At 46.0% G+C, this 17,937-nt stretch overlaps 1 protein-coding gene across 1 annotated transcript in view; it reads left to right on the top strand.

The window, feature by feature from the left end:
- Positions 1–1,241: 1,241 nt before the first annotated feature.
- The window catches only part of LOC144383687 (E3 ubiquitin-protein ligase znrf1), a 35,327-nt gene continuing 18,631 nt past the window's right edge, over positions 1,242–17,937 (top strand). The window contains exon 1 of the mRNA XM_078082277.1: positions 1,242–2,285. Within this exon, the coding sequence (XP_077938403.1) occupies positions 1,889–2,285 (397 nt within the window). The 5' untranslated portion in view covers positions 1,242–1,888. The remainder of the gene's footprint in view (positions 2,286–17,937) is intronic.

The following is a 17,937-nucleotide window of genomic DNA, read 5'->3' as shown; positions in this document are numbered from 1 at the left end:
GTTTCTGCTCGAACGTTTTGCGTGTTTCTAATAATGTCTGACTACCTGGAGACGGTATCGGAAGTGGACAAAGTCAACTTGATGTCTCGCTGGTTAAGTGGACCGCCGCTCCAGCTTTGATTTTGGCCATTTGGCTGTCAGCTTTCTTCAACCAATGACTTGAAGTTCCCATTTCTGGACTTGTCAATCACGGTGAGCCGGCCTTGATGTACAGTCTGCTTTACGCTCTATTGTTTCTTCACTGTGTCTGTCTGCGTTTTAACCTTTGCTGCTGTAATCCTGAGAGTCCACCCGCTGCAGGACAAGAAGATTATTTATTTACCTTCTACTACTTTAAATAGATCATCATCTATGAGATGAACATCATGCTGTGTTGAAAAAGACATGAAACTGTGTGTTTACAATGTTTAGACAGAAGTCGAATCAATCTGACATAAAATCACATGCAATTGGTTCCTTTTTACAACCAAAGGATGCAGTGAAAAGTTTTTCATACGTCGTCTTTAAGAATAGAGAGTTACAGGATTCAGTGTGAAGCCGGATGGATCAACAACTGTTGCAATGCTTTACAATTTAGGTCAAGACCATTTCGATGAAACAAAGAGTCGCACACAGTGTGATGATCACACACACACACAAGCACGGGATTAGAGTAAGTAATCCCCCACAACACATCTGAGACAGTAATCCTAATAATTCAAACATATGTCGTATACATCTGTGCTCCGTGGCGGCTGCTGGACAAATGTTCTGGGTCAAATCCATAACATCCCATTGGTATCAAACACACATTTATAATATAATAATATTTATAATATTAAATATTTAAATATATATTAAATATATAAATAAATATAGTAAATATATTATATTTACAAAGCTGCACGTGAGATGTTGGAATATATATTTAACTGCAAAGTAGTAATGTGTTTTTGATACCTTGATTGTCGTGCATTAAACCAACCTGGTGTGTTAAATAGACTTCTATAACTTCTAAATGAAGACTGTTACGCTTGAAAATCCCAATTCATGGTACAAACTACGAAAAGCCAACGCCGGTTCACCCGCAGGCGTTAAAGGGCAACGTTAACGCCGATTCCCACCGGGGAACCGACGCGCGCTGCGTGTCTCCGGTCCGCGGGTTGCGCACCGAGCGCCTCCATTGTCCTGGTGCGCAGAGCAGCGGCGTCACTGTGACCCCAATACCTGCGCGGGAGGGGGGAGGAGGGGAGGAGGGGGGGGGGGGGGGCGGCACCGAAACCGAAACCGGACCGGACCGGACAGACAGCAGCAGCGGCGGCGGCGGCGGCATCGTTTTCTTTCTTCCTTTCATCTTCATCCGCAGCAACAGTTGCCACGATGTCCGACGTCCGATGAGGCGCGAGCACTGCGGCGCCGCTTTGATCTCGGCCGGGCGGGAAAAAACGTGTTGACCGCCGCGCCGCGTCCCGCCGGCGGCGACGATAACGAACGATGACGACGACGACGACGACGACGGTGGTCCAGCCGTCGCCCGGGACCGCGACGGGGGTGTAGCCCGCAGCTGCGTGTCACCCAGCGCCGCCACACGTTCGCCCCCCACCCCTCCCCCCCCACCCCCCGTGGGGTCTCGGCGGAGGGTGTTTACCCCGCGGGTGAGGCGAAGAGGGGGGAGAGAGGGGAGGGGAGGGGAGGCGGGGGCTCATGTTCCGCTCAGCCGCAACGCGGGCTGTCGCGTCTGCGGAGAGTCAGAGCTGACGAGCCCGCTGAGACGCGCGGACACGCAGACGGGCGGACAGACAGACAGACAGACAGACAGGAGCGAAGGGAGGGAGGGAGGGGGGGGGGGGCGAGACCGCCCGTCCAGGCGCGCTCCTGCTGCTCGCGCCCGCTCGGCCTCCCGCTTCGGATGGGGGGAAAGCAGAGCACGGCGGGGCGGCCCCGGGGTGCTTTTCCCGGCGTCTCCGCGGACGACAGCGCGGTGCCGCCCTCGGCCCACTTCGGCCACTACCGGCCCAGCGGCGCCATGGGCCTGCGCAGCCGCTCGGTGAGCTCCGTGGCCGGCATGGGCATCGAGCACGGCCCCGCCGTGCCCTTCGGCTTCTACACCGCGAGGGCGGCGGACCCGGATCGCGCCGGAGGGAGGTCAGGGGGCACGGCCGCCGCCCCGCACGGCAACGGCTACCAGGACGCCGGCGGCGGGGGGCACCACCACGCGGACGGGGTGCTCTACCTGGGGTCCCGGGGGTCGCTGGCTGACACCTTGCCCCTGCACATCGCGCCGCGCTGGTTCAGCGCGCACAGCGGTAAGGGCACGCGCACGCACGCACGCACACACACACACACCTTTTTATCCTTGTGGGGACACAGATGCTTTTACCCCCCCCTGTATCTGAGCCTCATCTACACCCACGTATCCGCAATGTCCTCACAAGGTGAAGGTGTTCTTCCTCAGACGGGTCCTCGAAAAGCCAAAACAGTGACGGCCGTGTAGGCAGGATTTGAGTGGCAGGTCCATTATCAGAGAGGACCTGATACTAAGCAAGAAACGTGCAACAGTGTCCCCCGTCCCCCCACCGGCAAACCGCCGCGCACCTTTGTTTACCTGCCGGCGGCGTGGGGACGGGGACGCCCACAGTGGAGCGGAACAAACAACATGTCCCTACCTCAGGCGGGTGGACCGCAAGGGACAGGTGTTGACGAGTCGGTCTATTAATTGAGAGAAATGTGTGCGACGTGTGTGTGTGTGTGTGTGTTGTTTGTGTGAGCTGTTGGGTTTGGTGGACCCTCGTTGTGCCAAATGACGCCGAGACGCCTGCTGCCAAATCTGGCTGAGTCAATTAGCTCAGTGATCAGGGAGGAGGGAGGGAGGAGAGACGGAGGAAGACGGCAAGGTGGGGGGGGAGGATGGAGAAAATGGTTGAGGTGTGTGTGTGTGTGTGTGTTTACACACCTTCACCTCCACGTACGCTCACACACAAACGCACACGTATGAAGGTGTCCAGGGACCCCCCCCCCCTTCAAATACATCCATGGCCACAGCTGGTTTTCCCTTCCAAGTGCACACATCACAAACACACACAGGCAGTTGTCTCTCTCTCACAGACACACACACACACAGACACGCACAGCAGGCTCAGGCGGGTCCCCAGGCCGTCATTACCAAAGACACGACTGGCGCACAGAAGGGAGAATAGCAAGTTGGACGTCAACATCTCTGCATCTCCATAGCGACCGTGATGTCATCATCTAATATAATGATGTCAACCCTTTGATGCCGTTAGAAGAGGTTTGTGGGTTGACTCCAAAAGGCCACAACAGCAGTAAATAAAGCATGTTTATTTATATTTAACAACTTTTATGAAGCGAAGATACGACCTGAAAGGGTCAAAGTTCCTCCACGAAAAACACCATTCAGCTCCATTCAAGTCCATTGTAGAGACTATTGGGTCAGGACCTCCAGACCACTCACTACTCCTCCAGGAATTAGGGGCCTCAAACAGGATTTAATAGCTAACAGACGCAATGCAGCTACAAAGGGAATGTAATATTTTGCTTAATAATCCTTTCCCTCTCAGTGTGGCGGGTCGGGTCATCGTGATCCGATGGCCCGACCTGAAATCCTCACCGGCCAGAACCGATCCCATATCACTTGGTGTGTTTTAATGAATTCCATGATTACGCCTTTGGTAGGAAGCAATAACAGGGGCGTGCATTAATATCACGTCACATCTTAAATCATCACATTTCATAACATCTTAACCGTTGCGTTTAACTCGTTTTATGTGGTCAGCCCGTCCAAGCCGCACGCGCCCGCACGCGCCGTGGCGTGTAACGTTAGCGCCTGGATGTAGAACTCAGTTGCGATCCGGCGGGACGTCCGGATGGCGCGGGGCACGCCTGGGACGTGATGGATGCATAGTAGTTTAGGGTGGGAATGGGGGCCGTTCTGATGCTGCCATTGAATGGTTTACACCAAAATGGTGTAAACTGTGTAATATTTGCTATTTTACTGTGTTATTTTAAGGAACGATACACAGACAATACAAAGCAACATGCAATATGTGTCTTATTCCTTAATTTCCAATTCATGAGAATATTTTTAGATAGTTATGGCCGCGAGGAGCACAGGTTTATTGTGGCAGGGTCTCCCAGTAAACACAGCGCCATGGGTTAGAAATGAGTCACTTGGGATAAAAGTGTCAGCTAAAATGACCCGTGGCGAACTGGCGTGCAGTGGCAGGTGGCGTGAATGTGGTCTTGAGTGCAATGTGGACAGTAGAGATACGGGACTTTACCAGAGGAATTGGAAGGTAGCAAGTGGCCCGCGGAGAAGTTCTGGTCCGTACTGGGAACCACCGATCTACAGAACCAGTACAAAGGGTTTGGACACATTTTCGGATTCAATTAAAGGAGAAAGTGTGTCCACACTTCTCACTGGTACTGTATGGGCCCATCAACCTAGAGTCAATAACACTGGTTCATCAAATACTAATCTATTAAACATGTCGGATCACTGGGAAAGAAATATTTGACCCAGTTTGACTCTGAGAATATGAGGCTCTGTCTGACAGCGAGCGAGTGCGTTATCAAATGATGACGCTGGACGCAGAGTTTCAAGTGTTTCACTAAAAGTTATATTGAAACGGATTTAGATTCATAATATATATATTTTTTGCTATTTTATTTTACACCAGCCATAATCATTTGGAGTTAATTAATGATGAAAATAAGCTTTGAATCGCTGGTTCACTGTTTCTCAAAGTTCACTTTACCGCCGTTCATTTCCTAAAAGTCGGTGTCCTTACTGTGGATAGCGCTAGTGGCTATTAGCACATAGCACAGTGTAGGCTAAAGAGTGATGATGGCAATAGTCTTCTGATGAAAATAAGGATTTTTTTTCTTTCTTCCTTTATTTTTATTGCTTCCTGTTTGATCTTTTGCTGAAGGCACCAGCATGTACGTTTTGGCTTTTGTCTCATTCTGGGAAACAGCAATGTTCTCCATTAGGGCTGCAACAACGAATCGATAAAATCGATTAAAATCGATTATTAAAAGCGTTGGCAACAAATTTCATTAGCGATTCGTTGTGTCGCGCGATTGTCACGTCGCTCAATGAGTTGCGGAGATGCGCGCGGAGCAAAAATAAAAACAAAGGCGCCGAGCCGCCGTAGAGGAAAGAGCAGCCGGCAGTTGTTGTGAGTCACGTGACGCAGGGAGAGACGTCTGTTCGACTGGTCGTCTAAGGTGTGCGAGCGTGGGGGGTCCCGGTCCACGTTGTCCCGTTTTGACGTGAGGGACGTAACAAGCCTCCTGTTTACTCGTCATCCAGCTGATCAAGCTAGCGTTAGCTCGCTAATAACAGCAGTAAAGCAGTTAGCAAGACACGTTTTTATTTACTCGCCTCTTTTGGACCATTCACTTTTCAATGTGTTGTCTGATATTTTGTGCTTTGTCCCATATCGGTTATTGCTGACAAATATATTTGTGTGTGTTGTACTTTTTAATGCTGTCATATACGGTAGTCAAGTGCGCTTGTGCATATATTGTGAGTTATACGGTAGTTGATGCCTGTAAAGGGAGACACATGGTGATCCATTAAATCAACTAAGAAGCCTCTAACGCATTTATTTACAAATGCCATTTTAAATTAATCTCATAGCACTTGGTTGTTTTTTAGCTGTATGCATTTCCTTAACTTGCACTACAATGATGGTAATAATTTAATGAATATGCTTCATGTGAACATGTGTTTGTGAGTGTAGTATAGAGAACTAGTTCTGACAAATTTGAGGTTCTGTTTTAGAATGAAGGGTTGGAAATTAAAGCTTTTTAATGCCGTTTAAAAAAAAATCCGATTAATCGATTAATCGAAGAATTAATCGACCGATTAATCGATTAGCAAAAGAATCGTTAGTTGCAGCCCTACTCTCCATCCCCTCCATGGACTGAGGACCAGGGTCACCTTTTGAGAGAGACGCCTCGGCAGACGAGATGTTCCAGTGTGGTTGCTGCATAAGTAGCCCGAGGAACTAGATCCATATTGGAGGATTCCGTTGCTCGTTGTTTACCTCCAAAAACCACATTGAGTGCCAGCGCAGTAAGCGGACCGAGGTAGTGATGTCACGGGGGCTGATATGTCCCCCTCACTTATCAACACCCTGCTTCCACTGTTGACAGAGTCCCCTCTCTGGCTCTGGTGATCCAAATAAGAGGATTCCTGATTTAATAAAACATGTTGACACACGGAAAAAGGTTTATCTTAATTGTTGCCTCACCCCAAAAGCAGTATTAAGCTTCTGGAAGCCGCGTCCATTAAGCCGCTTTATTAAAAGGAATGGCTGGAGGCACCTGGACCTCACCTGTTGGCTTGTGGACCACGGTTGAAGCCTCGAGTTTGTCATTTTGGTTTGATTTCTTTGTTTTTACGACCTGTCAATCAGAATGTAGGTCCGCCCTAAAGCGTAGCCTGGCTTATTCTACATTTTTACTCTAGAAGGGACCATCATTTACTAAATTAATGACTGAACATTAGAGGTGTAACGATTCATTTTAACAACGATTCGAATCGCGATTCACGGTTGCCGATTTGATTCATGGACGATCTGGGTTAATTTAGAACGATTCGATTTGATTCAGTGACTTGAAATCAATTCAGTAACTTTACTGGACAGTGCAGGCAAAGTTTCTGACATCCCTGTTGTTTCTTGTAAGGTTTAAATTAATTATGGATATTATAAACAAGCAAACAACAATTAATGGCAAATGTATTCACCTTTTATTTGAATCAAGTGCCATTTTCAATGTAAACATTACACAATAATTACACAATGTTTGGATCAATTCACAGAACCCTGGATTTTCAACCACACTGTCGGGTCGCATGTCTTAGAGATACAGATCAGGTACAGATAAACTTGTTACTGTGATGAGTTTGGTGCTGGCGAGGCCTGAGGCGTCTGCAGAGCTGAGTTACCTGCTGCTGCTGCAGCGGTGACGCTGCTGGAGGTCCTGACTGTCGCCGTTGTTCAATCCCACGGCGCCTTAGTAGACGGCCGGAAAGATTCGTCGTGTTTCCGTGGTTTTTTATTTGGCTTATACATATTCTACAAACAGCGACCGACTTATTTAGAACACCTCCGTGTTTGCAAAAGCCAAAATGTTTCCACGCGCTGGATCGACAAGTTGGTTTTAAAAATGTCTCGCTCGCAGTCGTCTCCAATCCAACGTTTCTCCAGACCGAGCTGCTCCTGACGGTGGACAGCAGGAACGAGAGCGGGACTCCGGCGGGACCACGGGAGGTGATTATGAGTTGACATCGGGAGGCTTGGTGCTCAAACACAGTCAAACTTCAAGGGCAGTGACTGTGGATCCCCGCATTGCCCGGTTGAACCAAACCTTTTCACCACGGCCTGAAGCTCTTTACTGAAGCATTAACTCGAGTGTGAAGTAGTCATTTTCTCATAGACTTCGGCTGACGGCGACCGGGGAGAATCCAGATTTGAGGCGCTTCCACCGTTGAGGATGCAGCAGCTGGTGTTTTCTTATCTCGTGTCCTGGGTTTTCTGCCCTCATCCTCTGATTAGTGGCGCTTGTTGGGGCTGTAAGCAGCCTGACGAGGAGCTTTGCAGACACTACGACAGACAAAACAACCTCCTCTGTGTGGGGAAAAGAGTGCTTTCCTTCTTTATTTTATTAGTATTAATTAGATTTTTATGGTCAAAGATAAGGAGGAGTTCCTGAGGCGATATACCTTGAAACTGTATTTAAGGTTTTATTAAATTGAATGTGGTTTGGATGAAAATGAATTAAATAATGGGATTTGCACCATTAACCCCTACGGACCCACAGTACCAGTCAAAGGTTCTCCTTGACTTGAATGAGAAAATTCGTGCAACTGGTATTGTATTTAATCACAATCAGGTCTGTTCTCATTTGCTGAGTTTGGCTCTACCATGACATCGTCTTATAGAGGACGGACACCGTGGTCACAGGACATCAAACGTCCGAGTGGGGCCTTGATCCCTGCAGCAAATACGTAGATGCATTTCTTAATTAGTTAAAAAAGATATATGTCAGCAAACACTGCAATATTGCAGCAGAGAATATGATTAAAACCCGGATTGGCCGTCTCATAATGATGAATTACCTCCAGAAGGGGACGGCCGGACCGCACACGGCGACATCCATCGAGAGGCAGCCGCTCTAAATCACACCGCTGCCCGGGGGAGCGATGCGGCTGCACGGAGAACTCGCCCCAGATCAAACCAACAGCAAACACCGGCCGCGTTTACAGCTCGCAACCAAATGCCTGCAGGAGAATAATTACGGAGTGGACGAACGGGGCCGGAGTTATTGTTTCCACTCGCCGGGCTTGTCTGTGTTAAGTGTCAATAGCTGCAGAGGACGGACGCACGTCTGCAGAAAAAGGAAAGGTGGTGGGTTGGGGGGGGGAGTCGGCTTTGACTGTGCAGTAGAAGAAGGATCACAACAGTCCGGGGGCAGACAGGGAGATGAATCACCCCGCCCGTCTACTCTGGTGCAGAAGTGAGGAGGAGGAGGAAAGAACAGAGGGGAGTAAGGGAGGAGGGACACAAAGTCGAAGGGGGAATTAACGTAAAATGCGCGAGGGAACAAAGGAGAGGACAAAAGGGGGAGAATACTGAGATTTAAATAAGAAAGAAAGAACGTCAGAGGAGTAACAGTCGGAGGTGTGCAGAGAAGCGCCGAGAAGAAGAAGCAGAGGACACGGATCACATGCAGGAGCAGACGAAGAACTTGCGTCCAATTCACTCTCCTATGGATTTGTGCTGCAGCTGTTGTCATTTCACAACTGCAGGTCAAAGCTTTTCACACAGACAAGCTCATGTTGTCCTCCCCGAGCCCCCCGGCCTCCGTAGAGTTTCTGTGCATCAGACAGAGACAGAACAAACCAGCCTGAATCCATTTCAATAGTGTCGATTAGCTACACGATTAAACGTGTGGATGTGGTGAACACGTCCACGCGGCCACAAAAACACCTTTCACTTTGGTAGTTAGACTCCATTTTGTCCCTGTATCGTCTCCTAGAACTACTAATAGTGATGGTACCTGCTTGACGTTTGCCAGTTTGACCTCAGTGATGTCCCGACAGCCGTGCTGTGTGCAAAGCACTCCCATGACATGCATGTGCTGTGGTCCTCAAACACGTGGCGCTTTTTAGGGGATGGAGTCGGGACGACGGGTCTTTTGGTCGGACCAGCACTAGCTGGGTCATGCTTTAGTTTTTTAAGTTAATATATGTTCCCGATATTGGGATATATGTTCAGAATCATAATTAGAATCAAAATGTCAATGAGGCTTCATCTCATGTAGACGTTAGCATGAGATGTGCATTCTATATTTATGTGACTGCCGTCTTCTCAACAATAATAATAGATGGTAAACATGCTGATATCCCTTACTGGTTTGGATTGAAATGACCGAGTGCTCAGGCAGGCCGAGACGTTAGTACTAATTATTCAGTGTTAATAGTCACACTGCTACAGCAACCAATTCCTTGAATGTCACTGACCTGCACACCTGTAAAGGGACAGTAAACATGACGTCGGCTGACCAGGCTGAATTCAAAGTAGTAAAGCACCCCCTGAAGTTGATCTGTTGTCTTGCTTTGTTTGGTTCCAAACCTCATCTAAAATTTAGCAGTTTTAATGGATCAAAGCCGGACTGCATCATTGAGGGCTTTACTGCCTTTCTATTGTGCCTAATTCTAAATATAGACTTAAAGGACAATTAGATTAGATCAGACCCAACTTTATTGTCATCGCACAGAGGACAGGTACCGAGACAACAAAATGCAGCTTTAGTGAAGAGTGTACATAAATAAATGTAGCGTGAAATATACACGCAGCAATACATATATAGGCAGCAGGGTTGTAAATATGAATGACACAAGGTAGTGCAAATATGGCATAACTGAAGTGCAGAATGTTCAGTTGCTGGAAGGTCGCGTGTCAGTGGGGGTGGTGTAAAGGGGGCGGAGATGAGCCTTCTTCGGTCTCCTCAGGAAGAAGAGGCGCTGCTGAGCCTTCTTGACCAGGGTTGAGGTGTTGAGGGTCCAAGAGAGGTCCTCGGAGACGTGGACACCCAGGAACTAGCAATGCGCTCCACCCCCGTCCCGTTGATGCAGATATGGGGGGTGTGTGCGCCACCTCTGGTTTTCCTGAAGTCCACAATGATCTCCTTGGTCTTCTTGGTGTTCAGTGCCAGGTTGTTGTTGGCGCCACACAGCCAAGTGGTGGACCTCGTTCCTGCAGGCCGACTCATCGTTGTTGCTGATGAGGCCGATCACCGTTGTGTCGTCTATGTACAGTGCTGCAGTCCTAGTTGATTAGAATTTTAGTGATTAGAACCAAAAGCCTGTTTAACAAGGCGGGGTTGGGTTTACTTCCAACATAATTTGATGCCTAAAATATCCCCCAGTTTGCAGTAAGTGACTCTTAAAATGTTTTGGGGTAAGACATCCTGCCCACCTGACTCAATGATGTCATTACCTCAAGTCAGGTCGTGCTTGTACTCGCTTGTTTGTGGGCTGATGTTCTGAAGCCCTGCATTCCTGATTCGGCCGTCGACATGTTGGTTTTTGGCAACCTAACCCAAGTGAGACGACATAACGCCAAACAGGACAGTTCTTGGCGACCAAAATGTTACAATTAACTCCAAGCACTGAAAACACACCGTGGCTTTAAGTTTTAAATTAAACGAAAATACAGACACTGCTTTTATAGCAACCTGTCAATCACAGTGGCCCCGCCCTAAGGCATTCCCTGCTTTATGGTCTATTTGATTCTAAATGAATATCATGCTGTATTAAATAAGATTTGAAAACGGCATACTGAGGGAATATATCATGAGAGAAGTAGACTCATTTTGATCATAGACTTCTATACAAAGTTTGGGGGGTTTTAAGAAAGAAGCTACAGCCTGAAAGCTTCAAAGAACTGCTACCATGACTAAATGTCTTCTTCGTCTTGATGTTAAACCAAGAAACCAAAATGATCCTTTAAGAGTCTATAGAGAGTTTTGCTCAGTGTTTTCATTATTTGGGATATTTGTCTTTTAGTGCCGTTGTGTTACATGGATCTGTCATATCCTTGCTCCACCTTTAACTGTACCACGTTCCTTTTGTCACCCCATTTCGCTCACATAGCAGAAGGAGCTGCGTTCAGAGCTCCTCGTATAAAGCGGTACATACACAGGCAGTCACCGTAGACAATAAGAGGATGAGACAGCAGTATTTGTCGTATCCTTTCCCCCTCGAACACAGACACCCTCCACCTCGCAGAGTCTCTCTGTGCCAGTCAGACAGGAGGAAATTGTGAGTGTCGGCAGCCTACCACTGACGTGACCATACACGGCAGCCCTGGAAACCGTTGCCTTGATTACATCACAACTTGCATCTAACGCAACCGCTTCTGACTAACTCTCCTTACCTTACCAGAAAGACCAGCAGTTTCCATGGGAACAGGAAAAGATGAAGAGAAAATTAGACAGATGGAAATGGAGGAGAAGATGGAGGCGGGGATGTCTATTGTTTTTTTGTGTCTCGCTGAAAAGTATTGTGACATTATAGATGGAGGTGAGGCAGAGAAATGCTTAATTATACCGAGAAGAAGGAAGGACAGGAGCCACAGCTTAGAGACAGTATGGCCTGTGCTTTGGTGCTGCACGATCCAGCGTCACCTGGTGTTTTTCTGCTCTTGAGATGGTCCCTGGATGCTCCATTAACCCCTCAAAGACCATCTCTTGAGAGCACAGTGGGCTTGACGGAAATCAGTAAACAAAACGGTGAACGTGACTCGGTCGGAACACCGATCAGTCGTTGAGTAAAGGTGAGCTGTTACACCAGCAATTCTCCAACTAACTAATTATTTTCAGTCACAATTTGTCTTTGATTATATTAGCTATTAATTCACCAAGTCATCAAGAAAAGTAGAAGAAGACAAAATGGCAATTACCTGGAATCCAAGGTGAGCACCTTGGATTGTTTTAGCAACATTTAACAAATATTCTAACTAATTGTCAGACAAATACCACTCATGTGTGCATGCTAAAGATGTACGTGAAACCTGCAGATAATTTGCTCAGCCTGAGATCAGGGGAACTTCCGAAGCTCACTAATTCCTACATAATACGCAGGATACAGAGCGCTAACAACTATCGCTCGTCGTGATACGCAATATATTGACTTATCGCACAGTATATGAAAATGAGTATGATTGTGTTGTCATTTTACATAATAATGAACGTCACGAAGTTAGTCGATATTTTAGTCACTTCCCTCTGATGTTCTCTGTTCTTTGAAAGAGCGTACTTGTATTACTATGCTATTATATCGTCAGTATGTTATCAGTGGTATAAAATGGTCTGAAAATAGTATCGCATATTGCAATAAATGTATATGAACAAAAATTTGATATAACAACACAGCTATTTGACGTAAAAGGGGAGTAAAGGCTGGCTTGTAGGGATGTGAGTGAAAACGTTACTTTAAAATATCTAAAAAGTTACGTAAATCATCTTTCCACAATACTGCAAACAGCACAGCTACGTGCTATTCAACGCAGATAACAAATGTCCCTGTTTGCAATATTGTGACCAACAATTTTGTGTTGAAATCTGCAGGATGTGAAGTCAGCACAGTCATGCTAAGTCAGCTACCAGCTAACGCTAACCGACGTTAGCTGGTAGCTGACGTAGGCAGCACAGTCATGCTAAGTCAGCTACCAGCTAACGCTAACCGACGTTAGCTGGTTGCTGACGTAGGCAGCACAGTCATGCTAAGTCAGCTACCAGCTAACGCTAACCGACGTTAGCTGGTAGCTGACGTAGGCAGCACAGTCATGCTTTGGCTAAATACCGGAGCGAACATGACCTACAGAAGAATACAAAAGACGAGCTACTGTATTGCTCAGGGCGAATGCAATATATGGAATGTGTGTAGCTTGGAGCTATCAATAAATACGCATTTATCAATTTACCAATAATAAAAGTTGACACCTTCTGAATGCTAATTTCGTCCAGCCAAACCAAAAGACATCACATTATATGATTTGTCAAAAACAAAAAAAAACTGCATTTTGTTTGGTTTGGTTTTGTGGGCAATTTGTTTCAAAATGTATTTCAATGATTGAATAATTATCACAATTACTGTAATTAACTCATCACGATAACAACAGTTCTCTGTGGGAATTATCCTTTGCAGCAGGCGTTTGGTTGTAGGGAATTACTAATTGCTTATGTAGAAGAGGCAAAACAAGCAGCACCAAACGGAACCATCTGACGTTGCGTGATGGGTGTTCTTCTGTTCCTCCCTGTTCGATGCATTATAGTCTGTCCTAAGCACATTCTGGTTCAATACTAAACTGTCGCTGCTGCGTTCATCTTTAGAGAGACTTTTTTGCTCTGCCGTGACGACATCTTGGCGGTGACCATGGCAACAGTTGCCTTGCCCACCGTCTGCCCCGGCGACCGCCGGAACCCCCCTCGTAATTGGCCGGCACACCGCAATCGCAGTGCCTATTACGGTGTTGACACGCCTGATGCAACCTTTGATACCCCTTATACCTTTTACAACGTGGCTTTCAGAGACCATTTTAAATGAGGTCCATAGTGTCCGTCTTTTCCTCTTTTTCCAACTCAGTTTCAGTTTTTGCTGACCTCATGTTCTGCCGATTTTGACCTTCACATACAGGCATTTGTATGCAAAAGTCATCCAGGAAGGAAATACTAAGGCTGAGGGGCAATTTCGTCTTTAGTTGTGTCACAGCGTGCAAGCGGGGCATGTGCGCGTCTGGAACAACAGCAGCGTCGGCCGGCTACGTAGTTGTCACAGCAACAACAATTTTCTGCTCGCAGTGTCTCCGTCACATCATTCTGCCCTCGTATGTGTGCAGAATGAGTATACGCCTGCTTTGTGTATGCACCGCGCTGAGCTAACAAGGAGGGAAGATGGGGGGAGTGTGTGAATGCGTGTACGTGTGTGTTAGTGTGTGTGTGGCGGAGAGAGACGGAGGAATAAATTGCAGTGCTGACCTATATTCTCAAAATCTCGCATCCAGTTCAGCGGCACAGATGTTTCCCCCGATCCCTGTGTTCGGCCGTGAAATCCAGCCGCAACATGCAGCCGACTGTACGAACGCCGGCCGCACTGACTGCCCGGCCTTGTGTGACCCCGTGTGGCCCCCCCCCCCCCGTATGCCATGTATCAGCGGCATGTTTGTGTGGGAGGGGGGATTTATTTCTCCGCGAAAATAAGCAGTTCGCCGACCCCCATGTAAAGTGCGTGTGCGTCTACGTAACCGTGTCAACAAAGAATCCGTGGGGGGAAAGTGCCTGTTTTCCATCCCTCCAAATCCTCCACGCGATGATGCGGGCGCAGACCGAGTGGGAGCGAGGAGTTATTTCCGGCCAGCGACCCTCAATCGCTCAATCGCTATACCCGAGAGGACTGGGAGAATTCGTCGCGCTCTTCCCACGGCTGACTAATTACAAGGGGGACCTACAGCATATACAGGTTGGCCAAAGTAGTGGAGTCTGGATCTGTCTAGTGGTCTGTTTACAGGGACGTATGGATCTACTTAGGGTACCAGGCAAGCCGATTCAGATATCTGTTGTCTTCTATTTACGTAATTCCTTTGACTTCTATTGTATTGGAGTAAAGAGATGAAAAAAGAGATGGACGGAGGTTTGACTTACAAAAAAGTGTCCTCGTCTACGGGGTAAAATGCCAGTTGTAAAAGTTAAGCACTGAGAGGTTTAAATAAAAAATAAAAGGGTCGGAATTTGAAATTATTTTAAGTAGCTCTTCGTGGGTCGGTTATCATTAGCCCCTGAATTATCTGAATAGAACCTCCATGTTCCTCCAGAAAATGATACTAGGTGTGTTGAGGAACCGGAAGCGATACTTACAAGCTGTAAAACCCTCTATGGTTCAAATATTTAGGACAACCGTAACTGTCAGATGTGGCTTGAAATAAAAACATATCATGTAGCTAAAAGAATTATGCGAATTGAATGTGACCTTGATTTTGCTCCGGTTGACAGAACCTTAAGAGTGAGTCGTGTCATTAGATTACTGTCCTGTAGAAACATGGTGCCTTTGTATCGTATCACGATTTCTATTTGCAGTACACTAAAAAGTACCGGCGTGCGGCAGCTGAACATTGACTTATGGAAACAAAAACATGCAGGCATCCACCCGGTGAGTCAAAGAGGTGGAGACAGAGGAAGTAATGGAATTACTTGTAACCCCAGTTAGGTGAGTGAACTGTCAGACTGCAGATCACATGCAGCATCTTCAGTTCACCCAACATGATCCAAGACTGATGCATGTGTCTGTTTCAGAGGATTGAACTACGGCTGTTATTATGTCAAATTTTTGTTGTGCAATTATTGCACAAACATTTATTGCGATATTTGATATTATTGCAATTTTCAGACCATTTTATGCCACTGATAACATAATGACAATATAGTAGCATAGTAATTAAAGTACGAGGCAGCGCAATCAACTTAAATGTTGGTGACGTTTAGATGTAAAAAGAATAGCACCAAAATTCAGAGAGTGTGCAATACGTCATTTTACCGCATATTGCGACAGGCCTACAGTTGGCCAAAAGTTCTCCCGTATGGTCTCTCAACATCACCAACTAGAAACTTAATTTGCTAAGGCACTACAATGATGGTAATAATTTAATGAATAAGCTTCAAGTAAACATGGGGGTGCGTTTGTGAGTGAGAGTTTGAGTGTAGTAGGCTATGGAGAACAAGTTCAAACAAGTTTGTTTAATACAAATCCTGTTACATTTTCTGATTTGTATTTTTCCTTATTGTTTTTATAAATTATGTTAAAGGAGCAACCTGTACTTTCTGAAGTATTTTTGCAATGTGAATTTGCTTTTCTGTTTTAGAATAAAGGGTTGGAAATTAAAGCTTTTTAATGCTGTTTTTTTTATCCGATTCATCGATTAATCGAAGAAATAATCGACCAATTAATCGATTATCAAAATAATCGTTAGTTGCAGCCCTACTAAATTGTTCGATTGACAAATCTAAATACTTGGCAATTTAAATACTTGCAGTGTAAAACGTGTGTACAATGTCATTTAATAATCAATTTCAGAAAGGTGCACGTGCCTCCTGGTTATTAAATTCATAATTTCAGTTTTATTAAATTGCAGTCCAACCTCGGCGGCCTATGTGGTCTGAGAATCTGATTCAGGACCAGCAATGAACTGATTCAACTCGTCCGCTTTAGAGTATTTGTCGAAATGAACAATTGATTTGTGAATTGAGTGTTGCTCGGGCTGCTGGGAGATTCGTGGGTCGCTCATGAGGCCGTATTGGATTGTTATCGAGTTCTTCTCCTCTCTGTTCAAACAGCCAATGCGATTAAGCGTTTGCCGTGGTGGACAGCGATCAAACCTGCTGGTCAGAACGAAAGACTGCAAATGCTGTATCGATGAAGCACTGATGTTTTATTGAAGGGGCGTGTTGATAAAGAGGCAGAAAGGTGGGAGAAGAGGCCTGTTGATCTGACTGATGGGTTTAATGATCAAAGGCCTGCTAAAGCACTGGGTTGTAAAGTCATTTGGTGTTTGTGTTGGGATAAGAGCTAAATTGTCTTAGGGGGGCAGTCCACTGCAGGAAGTAGTTACTTTGAGGCTGCAGGATGCGCTCATGACCTTGTGGTTGGCTGACTGTTAGTTGAGGAAGCGCTTGATTTGATATGTATCAGAGCATGCATTTCAAACGTCAATATCGCTGACGATCATGCTCATTTAATCGGGGCAGCCAGAATCGTGATCACAATTAAAATTGGATTGATTGTGCGGCCCTAGACATTAAGAGAAAAATTACATGCTTTTTTAACATTAAATCGTGTAAAAAAATATGAATGTGGTTCTCAAAATGAGCAGGATATGGCTCAATTTTAATGTAGCAAACGAACCTATAATTCATCAAACCTCACTGCCAAATGTAAAGGGACACATCTTAGCTGGAGTTTCATACAGTACCACAGACCTGATGTAACCCTAGACAGCCACACACACTACGGGAACCCCGTGTATAAGAAAGCATTACGACAATATGCAGACTGACAGCTATCTGCTTAGCACGCTTACATTTTAACAGAAAACATTAGGACACCAAGCATAACCCAAATTTGATCGACCCTGTAAGGTTATAATCAGGTAGTATATTTGTCATATCGGTTCCTGTTTAAGAAACTTTCTGGATATCTGGCATTTCACAAGTGTTGTCTGGCTGCCTTGCAATGGATTTCCCACTTGACAAAAGACGTAAAGATCTGTTACATACTTCAGTGAGCTTGTTTTAATAGTAGTAGAGTAGCATCTTAAATGTGCTGGCTGGCCCTTTACTTACTTGACTGAGGTTGTACTGTAACGTAAGACGTAACTTGTCAAGCAAAATCCGGTAAAAGCATGTTGTCAACGTTTTCCAGCCAGCTGTGGCTTTTCTTTATACTGTCCGCTCATAGTCAAAATTTAAAAAGCACTGCTAGCTTTTTTTGCTAAATGTTTGATTTAGAATGTTGATTTAGTGTGATATGCTTTGTCTTTGTGCAACTGTTGCTGTTGTACATAGACACATACACGTATTCTTACCAACTATGTTGAATAATTCACTAGGGCTGCAACAATAAATCAATTATTCAAGTCAACAAGAATCGATTATTCAAAGTGTTGACAACAAATTTCATTATTGATTGGTTGAACCGCGTGATCATTACGCCACCCAATGCGTCGCAGAGAAGCGCGGACGTGGAGGAAAGAGCAGCGGCAGCGGTTGTGCGTCACGTGGCGCAGGAAGTCGTCCAAGGTGTGCGAGCTTTTCACACTAAATAAACTAATAAAGTGTGTCAATGGCAGAACGTGCAAAACCAGTGAGGAACGT

The sequence above is a fragment of the Gasterosteus aculeatus genome, chromosome X, assembly GCF_964276395.1.
Source record: "Gasterosteus aculeatus chromosome X, fGasAcu3.hap1.1, whole genome shotgun sequence".
In the NCBI taxonomy this organism is placed as follows: domain Eukaryota; kingdom Metazoa; phylum Chordata; class Actinopteri; order Perciformes; family Gasterosteidae; genus Gasterosteus; species Gasterosteus aculeatus.
Note: the sequence above shows the minus strand (reverse complement) of the source record. Positions and strands in the feature narration are given on the sequence as shown.